This window comes from Octopus bimaculoides, chromosome Z (assembly GCF_046866305.1).
Source record: "Octopus bimaculoides isolate indiv1 chromosome Z, ASM4686630v1, whole genome shotgun sequence".
Classification (NCBI taxonomy): Eukaryota; Metazoa; Mollusca; class Cephalopoda; order Octopoda; family Octopodidae; genus Octopus; species Octopus bimaculoides.
In genome coordinates, this window is record NC_142944.1 from 11,225,217 (window position 1) to 11,244,234 (window position 19,018).

At 37.8% G+C, this 19,018-nt stretch overlaps 1 protein-coding gene across 1 annotated transcript; it reads right to left on the minus strand.

Moving 5' to 3' along the window:
* Positions 1-11,713: 11,713 nt before the first annotated feature.
* On the minus strand, positions 11,714-18,952 carry LOC149132137 (UPF0390 protein zgc136864-like). The gene is made up of 3 exons (XM_089365497.1): positions 18,788-18,952; positions 17,179-17,234; positions 11,714-11,885 (listed from the first exon to the last, which is right to left on the minus strand). The coding sequence occupies exons 1-3, from the start codon at positions 18,882-18,884 to the stop codon at positions 11,736-11,738; spliced, it is 303 nt and encodes a 100-aa protein (XP_089221623.1). The 5' UTR covers positions 18,885-18,952; the 3' UTR covers positions 11,714-11,735.
* Positions 18,953-19,018: the final 66 nt, after the last annotated feature.

The window sequence follows — 19,018 nt, forward strand, 5'->3', positions numbered from 1 at the left end:
TGGTAAGGCAGCCGCAGGAGAAATACCTAGCCAAGGATAAACCTCTGTACTTGGCTTTTGTTGACAAGGAGAGAGCCTTTGATAGGGTCCCCCAGTCCCTTATCTGGTGGTCAATGCGGAAACTAGGGATAGAAGAGTAGTTGGTGAGAACTGTACAAGCTATGTACAGGGATTCTACCAGTAAGGTGAGGGTTGGTAATGAGTACAGCAAAAAATTCAGGGTACAAGTAGGGGTTCATAAGTTTGACATCAGTGGAGAGGTGTCTGTGTTTCTTTGCCATGACAGTTTAGACCTGAAACCAAAATCCAACATTGGAGTTTTAGGATTTTGTTTTTCATTATCTACAACATAAATGCAAAATACTGCATCTTAACGTGTATAAAGAACCCCCTAATTTTGGGGGCTTAAAATTTGGAAAAAAAGGTTTTGTAAGGGATTATAATACTATCCATGTATAAGAAACTCCCATATTTTTTAACCTAATTTTTGACAAAAAAGGGTTCCTTATATATATTAAAATATGGCAGATTATATGTCTTTTAATTATTGTTGTAATGAAGTAAGTAAATATGAAATAAATTTTTGTCACCTCACAGGAATAAAATGGATGGACCAATGAAAAGGATGTTGGCAAATGCCTCCCATATTTGACAATGAAAAACAACGTTAGCAGTCATCAACAAGAATTATTTTTATTTTTCCACAAATTTGAAAATACTTTTGTTTTATCAGCATCCTCAATTCAGAATGGTCTAAGTAGCAGACAACAGAGGTGAGCCTGCACTTTCATGTTTTATTATAGAGAGACTGGATAGCATTGCTGAGAGGTTTCCTTCTTTTGGGGTGAGAGTAACAGGGTCTGTTGTTGTTGCTGCTTCTGCAATTGATTTTGTTTTTTTGATACTGCTGCTGCAGAAACTGCATTTTTGTTAATGTTGTTGATGTGGGGTCAATAGGAGTGTTTGATCTGTGGTGGTTCATCTTTGTTGTGAGCATTTAGACCAGTCATATCTTGCCTCTCACACCTACTCAACAATGTCATTCTGAAAATAAACAATCACATATTAAAATCTCAAAGCTATGATGGTTAATTCAGACTAATGCGATTAATTAAATAATTACATTTGACAGAGTAATCAGAATACTGAAGGGTTAAATAGAGATGATAGCTGGGCTTTCTACTATCCACCAATAGGTGAAGGTATGTGGCTTTCTAGTTAAGGTATTTAGCTCAGAATCAAAAGGTCCTGAGTTCAATTCCCCACATCATCATGTGTCCTTGAACAAGACACTTTATTTCATGTTGTTCCAGTCCACTCAGCTGCAAGAGTGAGTAGTATCTGTATTTCAAAGGGCCAGCTTTGTTACATTCTGTTCCATGCTGAATTTTCTTCAAAACTATGTTAAGAGTACATGTGTCTGTAGAATGCTTGGTCATTTGCTCGTTCATTTCACAAGCAGGCCATTCCATTGACTGGATCAACTGGAACCCTCGTCATAACTGACAGAATGTCAGTTGCCCACCACTACTGATAACCTTGGTTATTTGGGAATATGAGGGGGGGGGGCAGGTATTTGTTTTCTGGTTCCATTATAATCATGTCAGTACCTGACCTGACCATCCAATCCCCATCCTGTATATGTAAGATGCTTTGCTCATCTTCTTCATCTTCGAGTGGTTGGCGTTAGGAAGGGCATCCAGCTGCAGAAACTCCGCGAAATCAGATTGGAATCTGGTGTAGCCATCCTGTTAGCCAGTCCCCAGTTAAATCATCCAACCCATGCTAGCATGGAAAGCTGACATTAAATGATGATGATCTAAAAATTTTCAGATCAAAATAGTTGATATTCTGCAAAATTTTTCTGAGACATAGCTCAGCATGCCTTACAAGTATGATACCAGCAGCAAAGGTAATGATTTAATTTATTTGCCATCAGGGCAAATAAGAGGGAGCTGGCAACAGGTTGACTACCTGTCCATTAGAATGTGTCCCTCCCACAAGACAATAGACAAGAGATGCTATAACCTAATCAAGCAGTAAATGGGGTGAAGCATGATGGTCAGATGATAAATGATGACAGAGGCAGTGTAGGCTTTCACCACCTCTGCCTGACCTTTCAGGGACAACTAGCTGTTCTGTTTATCACTTCATTCCAATTCTTATCCACCTGGAAGTTGGGACCAAACCAGATCTCAAGCAGTTTAACTAGTCCATCAATCCAGTGCCCAATGACACCATCTAACAGCATTGATTCACCTCTCCAGGTGTCCAGTCGCAAGCCCACTGACTTGTCAGCATTGATTTTGGCCCTAGCAACTGACTCATATTCTTTAAAATGGAGCTGACTATCTCCACTCTGGAGGTGTCTAACACCATGATGGTGATATTGTCTACATATGCCAACACTGCCTATCACATCCCAGTTCAAAAATGGTGCCCGTCAACTGTTTCAATTTCTGCAGCATTGGCTCTAGAGATAGCATTTACAGAAGAGGTAACAGCAGAAAACCCTGACAGACCAAACATGCAATGTGAAACGGTTCCAACAGGTGCTGCTGTGCATTGCAGTGATCCAGCCTATGAAAACTGGTCTGGAACTGGCCACTTTCAGGACAGCTTACAAGCAGCAATGATTGATGCTATTAAATGCTTTTGACTGATCCAAATTGATCAGGGAACCACCAAAGCCAACTCTCTCATCGACATATCACATAAGGTGGAGGTTGTGGATGAACCAGTTCAGGATTGAACGTTTGCACTTCCCAACCAGACTAGTAATAACAAGCACCTTTTAGCTAACACCTTAGCCAAAATCTTAAACTCTGTGCTTAGCAGAGTTATGGGTCAAAAATTCTCAAACAAGTTCCTATTGTCGGTGTCCTTCCTCAGCAGTGCTACCACACTCTGGCTAGCAAGCACTAAGAATTCTTCCATTTTGCTGCCAGTTACAGCAGACATTTGTCAAACAAATCTAGAATGAATACATAAAATTCATAGGTTAGATCATCTAAACCAAGTGATTTGTGACTTGTGAAATCCCTCATCTCATGTCCGCTGCCAATAGCCACTGTCATTCATCCATCACCCTCCCCAAACAGCCAAGGTAAAATGTTGCTGGAAACCCAGGCACATCTGCTCAATATAGTGTAGCATGCGTTCACCCTGATCTGTCAAAGACCTGATCATAGTTTTGTTGCTAGGCCACATCAGATGGCTTTAGTTCCTTCATACTTTAGCGCAAATGTCTTATCCCCAACAACGCATCTTTTCTGTTTCACCTCAAAGAAATGGTCAAGAGCCATCCTCACACATCAGTTACAATGCCTTTTACCAATCACCTCTTCCAGTTTGCTAACTCTTTGCTAAAGAATATTGATTCTGCACTAATTGTCCTCTTCAGGGCGATCCACCAGCACTTGTTGATGATTGCCCCCATCAAATGCCGCTTAACTAGTACGCTAATCCAGTTCCTGTGGTCTTTGTATGTTTGTAAAAACACATTCAACTTCCAGTAACCAGGTCCCTGTCTATGGGCCTCATCTAAATCAACTGTGCAGATCACAAATTTGTGGTCCATGTAGCTGATCAATTTGAATTGTGGACAACCTATGCTATCCTTATCCTCTAACCCAAAGGCAGACAATTGTTTTGGCTTAGGGGTCATGGTTAGCGGAAGGCCACATCTTCTATAACTGATCGTATTCGTTACTTAACATTACATTTAATGCGAAGTGAAAATTACATAATAATAACTAAATAAAACTAAAACAATAGTGGTACACAAAAAAGGTTTCATTAAGTTTATGTGCAAATTACACATTAGCCAGCACAAGTAATTTAATGAGACAAATGTATGCTGAATGCTTCTGCAGGCCGCATAAAACAGTGGTGGGCCGCATGCGGCCTGCAAATTGCCTACCCCTGCTCTGACCTAACAGATACTCTACCTAACTATGATCTGGACAACCCGTTGTGGTTGTTCCACATCTACACTGGCACATCAAGGAAATTCAGTCAACATCTGTCAGACAGCAGGAAATTTCTGAGCAGATTTTTCAGGGTTTTTACACCCCCATCTGCTATGTACTAGACCCAGGCAGTCCTTCCATGCATCCAAGATACTATTCCAGTCCCGCACTAGTGCTAAAGTGTGAGACATTCCCCAAAATATTTGTAGACGCCTGAAGAAATCTGGCCTTCTAGCCCTTGTCAGGGTGTAAATAGCCACCAGTCTAAAGGCACCACCTTCACTACCATTCACGTCCAGGACCACCATCCTACTGTCTGGGTCCAAGAAGATTGCCTGTACTTAGAGATCTAAGGATTTCTGGAATAGCATTGCTATACCACCACTTGCTCCCAACAGACAAGATGAGAATATCTTGTAGTCCTCAAAAATGAATGCTAGAGCATGCTTTTTGGAAATTCTTGTTTCATTAATGGCAGCTACATCTAAATCAAGCAACTAGAGATCATTGACCAAGTGACCTTGCCTCCAAGCTGACCTCAGGCTACACATATCCACGCACCCTACTCTCAGCACAGCCATGTTAGTCAGAGAAAGAAAAAGAAGAGATCACTCACCTTGATTTTCGAGAAGCTTGGAAGTTCTGGGACTCTGTACCAGCAAATCTTTAAAAGCCATTCCAAAAGCCTTTTTGGATTTGGCTCTCAGAAGCATTTTCGACCTGATGCGATTTTACTCCAATGCAGTAGTATGTAAGTGTGCATCTCAAAGTGCTTTCAATCATGTTGGGTGGAGGGTCAAAGGAAATCTAGATTTCTTGTAGCATTTGCAAAAGAAAGCCTCTTCCTAGCATCCCTTGTCATGGCTTTAGCTACCTAAGTGACTGTAGCAGAGGCAGCGGTGATGTTTGCGTTTCTTTCAAAATTTTCTTTCTCTTGGTTTTATGTCTTTATAATAAGTATTGTTGTGGACGTTGTCAAATGTGTTATTGTTCAATTGTTGCTTTACTGAACTGTCAAATGTTTTGATGCTGCTTAGAGATGAAACTGTATCAGCCATGGTTTCTTTTTTTTACTTTCACTGGTGTTGCAGTGATGTCATTTATTGTAATCAATGCTATGCCAGTATTTTCTTTCTTTTCCGGCAAAGAAACTTGTTCCATAGTCAAACATTATGGCTACTTTTCTCTTAGCCATGTTTCAACATATAAGGAAAATAGTAAAACATTTGCTTTTTCTGATGGTGATAGTTAACACTGCCTGATCTTGTAGGGACAGTTTCCTCTTTGTTAATTTCTGGGTGAAACTGGCCACCTTGCTCATCATCAGTTCTTGTCCATTTGAAAGTTTTGACTTAACCAGATCTTGAGCAATTTAACCAGTCCTTTGGTCCAGTATCCTATGATGTTGTCAGACGTAGAGATGCTTCAGGTGCCAAACTACAGACTCACTAACTTCTGATTAATCTTTACTCCAGTCACCACTTCATACTAATGTAATACTAACCACCTTGATTTTGATATTGTCTGCATATGCTGACCCAAACATTCCATATCCTATTTGACATGCAATGCCCCTCAAAACATCCAACTTACTAATTACTTGAGAGCCAGCACAAACAGAGATATTCACACCATTATCAGTGTTTCTGGCACTTGAAAAGAACTGGTGTGAAAGATCATGCCCTCTTTCTTGATGTCCTTCAATTGTGCTCTGAGGCCCATCAATTCTTTGTTGGCCTTTCTCACTAGCATGAAGTTTGTTTGTGTGGATGGTTGCTTCTTTTCGTGGTTTGTTGCAGTTGTTGTGATGGTGGTGGATGTGTTGACTGTGGTGCTGGAGGAGTTGAGGATTCTGTGACTGTTGTGGCTGTGTTTTCTATGCTTTTTTTGTGAGACATGATGTTTTGTTTTCTTCTTGGTCTTTGGGGTTTCCCCCTTATGTTCACTGCACGATGCAGATGAATCTGTGTTTGTGGAATTGGGGTGCATGTCTATGTATGCATTGGAGTTTAGAAAAGACTGACAAATACCTCTTGTCTAACACCTTGGTCAAACTCTTATAAACTGCGTGCAGCACAGTTATAGGCCTAAACTTGACTATTTGGTCCCCCTCATTCGGCTCCTATCTCAACAGCATCACCATACCACAGCTCACAGCACAGGGCATTCTCTTATTCTGCTACCAATTGTGGTAGACGTCCAAGAAATCACTGAACAAGTCTGGCATACGAAGATAAAGCTCAAAGGGCAGATCATCCAGACCCAGAAATATCTCCCTCGTGCAGCTTGTCATCATGTCCCTTATGACTGAATAATTTAAATGCTAAAAGGTTAGAAGCTTATTCATGACTTTTACAGTAACCCATTCATGCCAATCCTCCCTTTGTGTATGACCTGTATCAAAGAATGAAACATGCTCTTAATGCATATGTAGTCTGCTTGAACCGTAACTTGTGACAACCACAGTTGTGCAACATGGCAAGTACAAGCAAGACATGCAGTAAATGGTAAGCCAGTTATTTCCAATTATTTAATTCTGTAGGCATTATTGTGGTTTCTTTTATGATTATAGGTGAGATGACCAATATTTGTCACCATTTGAGATGTATGTCAAACAAAATAAAATATAACACCCTGTCCGTTATAACGGACATCCGCAGCAACTTGGACATAAAACAACACACCTAATATTTCATGCGTGTTGATATAGCTTCACATTATAAATAGCCAATATTATATATATGAACTAGTTTCTGGTTTTTATTTATAAATTTTGTGATCACACATCTCTATATCATTGTAATTTTTTCTTTCAGAAGCCCTAGCATTGTTGGAAGAGCTGAGCAATGGAGGCGATGTTCACATGGGTCTCTCTCTCACAATATAGAACTGTCCGATGGTGATAGTGATGCTTCAGATGATGAGGTAGGTTCCTCGGTTCGACTGAAAAGGGGGCTTTTGGAAACTGATGCACAAATTTCTTGTCGACAGGATTTGTCTGAAGAAGTTACAGGAAATCTAAAACAAACTAAATTCAGTAAAACAAGAAATTAGAAGAAAAACGAAGCGGTGAATCGTGTTTCAACTTCATTTGAGCCTTTAGATATATCCGAGGAAGCAAAATCTTGCTGAAATCCGGTAGATTTCTTTAGTTGGTTCTTCACAGATGAATTACTAGATGACATTGTAGAACGAACAAATCGATAAGCTGTTCAAAAAGGTAAAGTTCTGAATGTATGCAAACCGGAGCTGTATGTATTCTTTGGTGGATTGCTTATCAGCTCACTGTCCACTTCCTAATAAAAGAAGGTATTGGTCATCTGAAGACAATGTTCCCAAAATTTTACAAAATAGCATGAGGCAAAACAGATTTGAGAATATATTGAGAAATATCCATTTAGTGGATGATGTCAATGCTTCAGGAGACGATTGTGCATTCAAACTCAGACCTCTTTTTGACCACTTACAAAAAAAATTCAAGGGACAACATCTTTTTGTTGACGAAAGTATGATCCCATATTATGGCAAGCGCTATGCCAAGCAATTTATAAAAGGGAAACCAATTCGGTTTGGTTTCAAAGTTTAGGCCCTTTGTTCTCAGCATGGATATATGTATGCTTTTGACCTCTACACTGGCAAGAAAGACGGTCCCAATAAAACCGAAAATGCATTTGGCCTAGGTGGGAATGTTGTCCTTGATCTCACTGATGTTGTAGGAGAACCAGACATTAGGGGTCTGAAAATAATTTTTGATACCTATTTCACGAGTATTCAACGGATGGAGAAACTTTTCGAGAAAGGTATATGTGCGTGGGGAACTTGCTGAGAAAATAGGGCAGCTAGTTGTTCTTTCAAAACAAAAACTGAAATGAAAGCATGCCCCAGAGGAACAGCTGACTTCAAATATAGTTGTTGTGAAATGAAAAGATAACGATGTCGTTCTGCTATCAAACTTAAACCTATAAAATGTCCACTGTTGAGTGCTATGACAGGCCTCAAAAGAAATAGGTTCCAATTCCACAGCCTGAAAGCATCCAAAAATACAACAAATATATGCGATTTGTTGACCTTCTGGATCATAACATTGGTTCCTATAGGATTCGAATGCAGCAAAATAAATGGTGGTGGCCTCTTTTTCATATTTTGTGTGTGTGGCAACCCAAAATGCATGCATCTTTGATGAATAGAGCAAGGCACAAAATTACATGATACAATTTCGTCGAAAACATTTCTTTAACTCTATTGAAAAAATATGGCACTCCAAAGTTTGAAAGAAAACGCACAACTGCCCGTTTGAAAGACAATGCAAGATATGATGGTGTTGGGCATTGGACTGAATATATTCCAAATGCAAGGAGATGCAAAGAGCGCTCTGGGAAAAGTCATTTCATATGTAAAAAATGTGATGTAGGAGTTCATTCCAAATGTTTCAAGTATCATGTTCAGTAAAGCTGCATAGTTTCATTTCAAAAGGATATATTTTACTAAATAAATTTTCAGTTTTCCATGATATCTTATTTATGTGAACAGAAATTATTTTCACAATAAAGTTATGGTCAGATATAATACTTTAATTAGCCTCTAAATAAGTAAATTGCAAAGTTAACAAGCTTATTAAAGATTCATATGCACAGTGCCTAATGTCCGTTATAACTGACAGTTACTATTTCAGGAAATATCAAACGCATTTCAATGAAATACTTTTCAGTTGTTATTTAGATCAAAATAATAGTATCTGTGAATTTTCAGGTAATTTCATTCACTACAAAATAATGTTAGTCAGCATGGCCTAGGGTACGATGTGGTCTGGAATTTATCACTTCAAATTCTTTATTGGCCTTTCTCACTAGCATGTGTGTTGTTGGTTGTTGTAGTTGGGGGTGATTTCTTGCAGTTGTTGTAGTGTTGGTGGAGTGGTTAGTATGGTGGTGGATATGTTGACTATAGAGCTGGAGGTGTTGGAGATGCTGAGGCTGTTTTGGGTGTGTTTTCTATGCTTTTTTGGTGTGAGACATGATGTTTTGTTTTCTTCCTGGTCTTTGGGGTTTCCCCCTCATGTTCACTGCATGATGCAGATGAATTTGTGTCTGTGGAATCGGGTTGCATTTGAGTTTGGAAAAGACGGAGAGGAGGAGAGAATGGGAGAGCCATGGGTTGTTCTGTGTTTGTTATTCCTTTTGCTGCTGAAGGTGGTCGTCATTGTCAGCATTAATGATCTTCCATCATTTGTTAACTACTGTTGGTTTGGTTGTTGTGGCTTTTAGGGACCTGAAATTAGTAGGTAAGTTCCATGGACCAGTCTTCTGTTGGGGGTGGAAAACCCCCAAGTAGCCTGCCTCCCCACATATTCCTGTGAATTTCTACCCTCAACTGTTACATATAGCTCTTCCATTCCTGGAAGGGAAATGAGGTTTTGGATCTAATGGATTGCATCTAGTTCAATGTAGAGTAGCAGCTCCACACTGACCCCAGGCCAATTTTCACAATGGACCCACTTCCCCTACAAGAGGCTATTACTCCTTCCAAAATGATACATGATAAAATGGAATTCCTGAGATCTTTATCTGCACCATCCTCCTTCCTAAATATGATGGGAGGAACACATTTAATTGCTGGTCCAACAGGGAACTATGGAACCTCAGGTGGCCAGAATTTCAAGCTTGAAATGACTGCAAACTCGTCCTCAAGATAAGCCGAAGGTCAGGTATTATCTCCTTCAGCTCACCTTCTACATCTGCCTGACTAGCCGTCTCTGGTTGTATCATGCTTATAGAAACACATTTATAAATAACCTTTTTTCTTGTGTGTGTTTATGCCAACAATATGGGTATAGAGGGGTGGCAACATCAGCCCACACTTTATCTAGCATTAACAATTTGGCTGCTTGGATCAGACGCACATCCTTCTGCCATGCTGTTCATAGCTACTGCTGTAAATGTATTGTTGTCATTCACAATGGAAATATTGCTGCCATTTAAGTTGTTGAGGCAACTGTTTTTGTTTCCCCTTCATCATAATTTTTATTGTAATGGTGGAGTAGGTTGTGGCTGTGCTTGTCGACCGGCTATTGATTGACAACTTAGGTACAGTCTCATTAATTGAAGGGAACTCAAAATTGGAATTTAATTCCTGAGCTGTGACGTGACTGATGCTGCTGTTGTTTGTTGCCATAAAGGTACTGTTTATCCACTGAACTTTGAACTTAGTGGGTGTTCACCTCCCCTTCCATTTGTGGGTTGAAGGTGGAGGGCATTACCATGTCTTGTACCTCACTATCAAAGATGGCTTTGCCATGTTTGTTTTTTTCAAAAAATATTCACTTTTTAGATTTGAGCTTGCAAAGGGACACAAACAATGAAACCAACCAAACCTATGCAAAGGTGGTGGTTTTGACAAACGTTTTATAACAAAATAAACAACTTCTGGAGACAAAAATTAAAGGCAAAAACTTACGAGAACAAAAAAAGGCATGCATTCAACTAGTACAAATAACAACATTAATAATAATGGTGACTACCGTTGATTTCAATATACAAGTGTGTGAAGGAACAGATTTATGACTAAAAAAAAAAAAATTTTTTTTTAAAAGCTGCATCTATTTCTGATGGATTTGTAAATGTAATTTGGGTCCAGGAAAGGATTTTTCTATGAAGTCACAATGGCAACAATGAAGATTTTGATTTGCTTGGAATTAGGCAAATGTCTGTTGATTGCAGGGTACAGTTCTTTTATTATTGTTCTGTTTCTTCAACTCAAACACATTTTAAGCCACTCAGATCGATCTCCAAACAACAACTTTCCCCAAGACATTGTCTTACAGCTTAATTTAACTGTAGGGATTTTAGTTATTGTTTCACCATATCCTTATATCTAATTCTATGTTTGTCTGACGCTGCTTTGTGTTTATGGAAAAGCATTCATATATTACATATATTTTTGTGTTTCTGCTAACACGTCAGGAAAGAAGGGAGCAACGTTTTTGAATTTGATGAGTTTGGAAGCTTGGGCCAGACATGCATCTCTTTGCAGGATATCCATATACAGTTCAGTAACTTTAGCAACAGTTGCTGCGAATGTATTGCTGTTGTTGTTCTCGTGTTATTGCAATCCATAGAGGAAACATTTGTGCTGCTCTGGCTTGTTTCTGGTTCTACCTTTTGCCATAATTGTTGTAGTAGCAGTGGTGGTGGTGAAGATGACATTGCTATTGCTTGATGCCTGTGATATTGCTGCTTTCAATGGTGGGGGAGTCAATTTCATAGTCGGAGTTAAAATTCCTGTGTTACACTATCATTCTTGCCACTGCTGCTGCTGTTAACCTCATAGTAGTAGTGTGGTCCACTACACTTTGGACTTGGTGAGTGTTCATCTCTCCTTCCATTTGACAGTTGAAGGTGGAGGACATGGTGTGTATTACAACCCTCAATCAGAACTACCTCTGACTTCCTCTCCAATGTCACTGGACAGAGTGGACATTGCCATGTTTGTTTTTGAAATTATTTTTTCCTCAAAACAAAATGAAAATTTTTTTCAAATTTAATCCTCCAAAGGGGCACTTACAAACAAACAAACCAGCTCTATGTAATACCGGTGGCTTCAACATGCATTTTCTAACACAAACAATTAACTTTTGGAGATACAAATAAACAGAAACTTACAAGCAATACAACAAATGTCCAGCCAGTATGAATAATAATAATAATAATGATAATAATAATAATAATAAAAATCAAAATTATAAATTATTTTTTAAAGTTTTATTCCTTATTTTTTGCCTTTCTGTTTCTTCTTTTTTGCTATTCTTCCAGCGGCTTGTTTACTTAACTTGACAATATGAAACTTCTTTGCTTCATTTGAAATGGCCACGGATGATACTTCATTTTCAATGTTGGTCTTGATCTCTTTTTCCAGAAACTAGAATAGAAATATAATTATTGTTTAATGGATAGTTCTTGACATTTTTTTCATCCAAACTGGCCAGATCCAGCTTCTTATGCTTATCCTTCGTCATTCCAAAAATAAACAGTCATCTCAGGAAAATCTCAACACCATGAGAATGCATAATTTAAAAAAACAAAACAAAATGTGAATAAATAAACATTATATTTGACAGAATAATCTGAATGCAAAACAGTTAAATTTATATATATATAAAGGAATACCATCATCATCGTTTAACGTCCGCTTTCCATGCTAGCATGGGTTGGACGATTTGACTGAGGACTGGTGAAACCGGATGGCAACACCAGGCTCCAAAAATGGGACAACAAAACATCCAGACAGACGATACAAAACAGGTCGGGTCATTTGGAGTTTTCTTTCTTCAGTCAAGTTCCAGATTCTGTTTGGCAATTTCAGCTGGTTATACTTGAGATTACTCCAATCTGGCCAGCCCAAAGGAAAAACTAAGCTAAGAGCACTAGATTCCTTGGAAGAAAGCAGCGAATGTATATGAAAACAAGGACGGAAAAAAACCGGAGAAATGGTACACAAATACAAATATGGACATTAACAACAGGTGTCTTTCGACTAATGACAAATTAAATTAAGCTGGCGACACACACACACACACACACACAGGTATGTTGGTGCAAACAAGAAATATAGTATATGTAAATTTTTAATAGTTTGGTAAGTGTCAACACACAAAAGTCTTGGACCTTGACTCACTCTGTTACTTCTGCTAAATATTCATATAATATATATTCACATACAGACACATATTTCTTGTAAATGAAAACCTCTTGACTACAGTCATCATCATCAACATTTAATGTCTGCCTTCCATTTGACAGCAGCACAAAAACTCTTTTCTCACTAGATTAAGCATTCATTTCTCTTTTTGTCTTCTGAAATTTTATTTTTGGATCTTCTATATATATATAGAAAAGCACCCACTACACTCTGAGTGGTTGGCGTTAGGAAGCGCATCCAGCTGTAGAAACTCTGCCAAATTAGATTGGAGCCTGGTGTAACCATCCGGTTTCACCAGTCCTCAATCAAATCGTCCAACCCATGCTAGCATGGAAAGCAGACGTTAAACGATGATGCTGATGATGATGATGATATATATATGAAGAATTTTCCTCCGTCTAGCTGCTTTTTCTCTCTAAAAACAGAAAGTTGCATTATGGTGCAGTCATTTTAACGAGTTTTCTTTAAAATATATTTATCACCCGATGAGATACGTCTGCACCGCCGGATACTCCTGAACCAGTTGTTGAGTGCTCTACAAGAGGAGTTGAAGCTAGATGTGATTAATAATATATTCTTGTATATTCCATCTTCTGTTTTCCATTTGTTATATATCTATATATATAAAAATGAGATGTGTGTCTGTCTGTCTGTGTGAATCCCTAAAACTCGAGAACTACGCAACCAATTTCATTCAAATTTTACACATGCCTTACTTAGGGTTCCAGTTGTGTTTTAGTCAAAAAATTTTAACTTCTTGCAGAGTTCGAGCCCACGGCAACATAATATCTCCTCCACTATTTAAGTATTACGTGTCAAAAGTGAAACAAAAACACTCATGTCAAATACAATCACATTTCGATACTGTAATGACAGATACTTTCAGAGAGAGAGAGAAAGAGAAAGAGAAAGAGAGATGTATATGTATACATATAGATGTACATGTACACGTCATTCCACTAACTGAAACAATCACATTTCGATACTGCAATGACAGATACTTTCAGAGAGAGAAAGAGATGTATATGTATACATATACATTTATATGTACACGTATATGCATAGATATATATATAGGTATAGATCTATATGCATACATGTATATCTATACACATGTGTAGATGTATATATATATATATATACATGTACATGTAATATGTACACATATATACATATATATACATGCATACAGATATCTATATATATACACACCCATCACACACAAACACACACATTAGTCATTTGTTTTCTTAACCAAAACTACGTCAAAAGTACTGAACGGATCTTTATGAAATTTGGAAATTATATTCTATGTATAACGGCCATAACTCCCATGAAAATTCATATATTTTTGATGTTGATGAAATTTTAACCCGAACATAACAGATGAGCATTATTTGTAATTCAACGGTACACCAGTGTAAGACTACCCTTTCAGATATACTTACATTGTGATTTCTGCAATGTGGTGCATAAATTGTCAAGTAAATGAGACGCATCTTTGCCTCCACTGATTCACTTGCAAAGTGTTGAGTAAAATTATTTCGTTGCAGACCTCCTTTGGGTCTTTTTATTATCACTACGACACACATAGTCCCCAGTTGGTAACATTGATTTCAAAGCCCTCCTAGATGAGAGACTGGCATTCCACTTAATGTCTATGTTCCATGCTGGCATGGATTGGAGAGTTATTAATGTAGAAATATGGTATCGTAGCTACTAACAGTTGAGGGTTGCGTAGTCTAGACGGCGTTTTTAGATTTCATTATTCTCTTTAACCCGGGCAAAGCCGGGTATTTCTGCTAGTATATATATATATATGTGGCCATTGCCAGTATCGCCTGACTGGCCTTCGTGCCAGTGGAACGTAAAAGCATCCACTACACTCTTGGAGTGGTTGGTGTTAGGAAGGGCATCCAGCCGTAGAAACTCTGCCAAATCAGATTGGAGCCTGGTGTAGCCATCTGGCTCACCAGTCCTCAGTCAAATCGTCCAACCCATGCTAGCATGGAAAGCGGATGTTAAACAATGATGATGATAATGATATATAGTACACAAAACTATTTACCTCTTGTATTAAAAAGTAAAACTCATTTTTATTTAAAATGAAATATAAAATGCATTTTCAACCTTTCATCAGGATTTTCCAATACACACACACATGTGCTGCTTCCCAACCACATGGTTCTGGGTTCAGTCCCTCTGAGTGGCACCTTGGGCTGTTGTCTTCTACTATAGCCTTGGGCCAACCAAACCTTTCCGAGTGTATTTGGTAGATGGAAACTGAAAGAAGCTCATCATATACATACATACACACACACACACACATATATATACACACACACACACACATATATACACACACACACACACGTGTGTCTTTGTATCAGTGTCTGTCCCTCACCTCACCACACCACTTGACCACAGGTGCCAGTGTGGTTACATTCCGAGGCAAGTGTCTTCTACTATAGCCTTGTAACTGAATTTGGTAGGCAGAGTGTGTGTGTGTGTGTATATATATATATATATATACAGTAATCCCTCACCATATCACAGTTCACTTATCAGTTTATTATTTAAGCTTATGTTGATTCCTCCGTGGTGTTGTCTAGCATTAATAAAATATATACAGTACTGTTTCTACTTCATGGATTTTTACTGGTCGTGGGCGGGGGTGCGCGTTTAGAATGTAACACCCGCGATAGTTGAGGGATTACTGTATATTTGTGTGTGTCTTTATGTCTGTGTTTTTCCCCCCATCACATCCTGTGTGGGTGTTTATATCCTCATAACTTAGCAATTTGGCAAAAGAGACCAATAGAATAAGTATTAGGCTTAAAAAATAAGTTCCGGAATTGATTTTTACAAAAAACCCATCAAGGCAGTGCTCCAGCATGGCTGCAGTCAGATGACCAGCAAGTAAAAGAGCACACATACATACACACGCGTCTGCCTGTCTGTATACATTATATATATCATCATTTAATATCCATTTTCCCTGCTGGCATGGGTTGGATGATTTGACAAGAACTGAGAAGAAGATGCATCAAGCCAAGCAAAATTGCAGTTGTGGCAGATACCAGTGTCATGCAAAAGGCACCCATGCTGGTGGCACATAAAAACACCCATTACACTCTTGGAGTGGTTGGCATTAGTAAGGGCATCCAGCTGTAGAAACATTGCCAAATCAGACTGGACTCTGGTGTAGCCTTCCAGTATGCCAGCCCAGTCAAACTGTCCAACCCATGCCAGCACAGACAATGGACATTAAATGATGATGATGATGGCTAGGCAGAAAACTGTACCAGGCTTCACTGTCTGTCTTGGTATGGTTTTTACAGCTGGATACCCTTCCTAACACCAACCATCTTATAGAGTGTATATATATATGTATATAAAAGATGTCCAAACTACTGAAAGAAATTTCGATATATTTTGAAGAGGTGAGATAATTTGATACATTCTCACATAATCAATCAAATGGAACCGATTCTGGTACTGAATTTACTTTAAATACTGACTGAAATAACAATATATCTCTGGAGATTGATCTGTGTTTGAAGAGTAAGGTTGTTGCTTAACACTTGTAATATTTCTAATGAAATGCATTATCTGTATGTTTCATTTCACCTTGAAAAAAAAAAAAAAATTGAGGAATTTAACCATGCATTATTTAACCAGCATTTGGGACTTGCTGGTCAGAAGGAAGGGGCAGTTCCCTCACCCTTTGCAGGCCTTACTAGACAGCTGAATTTGATGCTATTAATGATACTCTTGGACATTTGTAAGTTAAATTTGTTATATATGAGCAGAAAGGGAGTTCCAAGGGAGCTGATATTCGGAGAAAGAAGGACCAAGCATAGAGATTGGTACTTGGCCTAGGAGAGGACAAACAGACACATATATGACAGGCTTTTTTCAGTTTCCATCAACCTAATCCATCCACAAGGCTTTTGTCAGCCAGAGGTTATAGTAGAAGACACCTGCCCAAAGTGTCATGCAGTGAGACTGAATCTGGAACCACGTGGCTGGGAAACAAGCTTACCACACAGCTACGCCTTTGTGAAGGTTTTTTTCTTTTTTTTACAGCTAGATACCCTTCCTGTTCTTTGATTAACTTGTTTTTACCATGGAAAAATGTTGCTCAAAGAACTAGGCCTTTTTAGATATTTTAGAAAGTAGTTTCTTTTAAGAGTTTTGGTAACTTCATTGAGGTCAAGCAACTACATAGATAAATGGTTTACAACCCTTTTTTTGCCCTCCGATTCCTGTTTTACTTAAGTGGACCCCCACAGACCATTCAATGTTTAAATAAAACCCCGTTATATTTTCATAATTAAATATTAGGAATAGCATGAAAAAAAAATTGTTAAAATACTTTACAAGTATAACCAATTTATTGCTAATAAATTTTAACAACAAAATATTATTATGGACCCCCAAGGGACCGAATAAAATGAAAAATAAAAGATAAATCATAAAATGTCATCAAATGAATTGAAACAAAACTCACCTGCTTCAGTTTTTCATTCTCTTTAACCTTTGCCTTTTTTGGTTGAATATATCGTCCTGCAAAGTAAATTTTTTTTTTAAATATAGTATTTCCTCAATGAAGGATAAAAATAATCATTAGCATAGGTTCAGGTGGGAATGTGTGGTAAGAGAATTGCTTCGTAACCACATGGTTCTGGGTTCAATCTGACACCATGGCACATGGAGCAAGCCTCTTGCCGATTAAACCTCGTGGGTGCATTTGACGGACGGGAACTGAAAGAAGCCTGTTGTGCATCATCTGCCAAGTTCACCCATTCATTAAGCTTTGGACAGCTATAAAAGAAGACATCTTCCCAGGATGCCATGCAGTGGGACCAAACCTGAAACTGTGTTGGGAAGTAACCTTCTTAACTAAAGGCTTATGAAGAAAACCACTCAAATTTTCTATCTTTTGAAATTTTCAGAAAAAAAAAAAAATTGCGAATTTTCGTATTCTACACACAGGAATTCACAAGACTTTGAAAAAAAAAAAAAAAAAAAAAAAAAAAAATTCCCGTTAATGTTTACATCTTGAATCTGAAATGAAAATTCAAAAAATATACAGGAATGGTCAAAATTCCTTTAATTTTTCGAATTAAAAAAGATTTGGTTAATTTTTTCGAACTTTAGAAGAATTTTGGGCGGGGTTAATTTTCCGAATTTTTTTTTCTTCTTAATTAGTTTAAAATAATTTTTGACGTAAATTTTGTCATATTCGTTTTCCACACACTTGTTAACCCCACCCCCACTCCAGGCTGGTTTATTTTTGTTTTTATTCCCCGAGTAAAGTGTTTATATTGACTCACAGTTGTTAACACCAAGCAGGCTGTGGTTTTTCTTTTTTGTTTTTGTTAACGGGTGACTATCTTTATATTGGGTTGGCCGGAAAATTCGTGCGATTTATAATAGCTTACTTTTCGATTTATTTGCCATGAAACCACCTCATTTCTGGGAAGAGGGTATTTTCAAGTTAAAGGAAAGATGGAGACGCATTGTGCAACAAAATGGTTCATATTTCGTTGATTAAAAATATAATGGCAAATATTTATTGACCTTTTTCTTTCCTTTATAAATCAGCACGAACTTTCCGGACAACCCAATATTATCCTAAATAGGTTAATGTGTTTATGAGCAGAAAGAAATTGAAAAACCTCAATACGTCAGACACAAACAAACGAGGAGGCTATGTGGTGGACATGAGATGTGTTAAAAATAACAGCTAAATAATATCTCTTAAATCACGCAGAATATTTTTTTTACTTTGGTTTTCGCATAAGTAAATGAATTTCCGTGTGAAGAATACAAATTCGCAAAAATTTTCTGAAAATTCCAAAACATAATTAAGTTATGAGGGGTCGTGCGTAAAGCAGAATTCCGCCCCTTATGTTCCCACCACCACCACCAAAATACACCCGATAAAATCGTAACTATCTCTAAGTTATATTTTAAAGTTCGGTTACTAAGAGGGGAAAAAAGGGCAGAATAAACATTAAATTTAATTATAAAGACAGTATTTGTATACAAAATACATTTTCAGTAAATTTTACAAAATTTAAAGACAACTAAAATGTTCAGAATATTTCTTGTACCTTTTTGCTTTTTCATGGACTGTTTCTTCACTCCGTGTTTTTGCTTACTCTTCATATTCGGGACTTTTAGTTTACTTTTCATAGAACCTTGCGCCATTGTTGACAACACGTGTTTGATGGGGTTGAAGGAAGCAATTTATACTACTGAATTGAGAACTTTAGTTTCGTAGCAGATATAGTTCTTGTAGTTTCGTAATTGCTCTTCGAATATTACTTAAGACAATATCTATC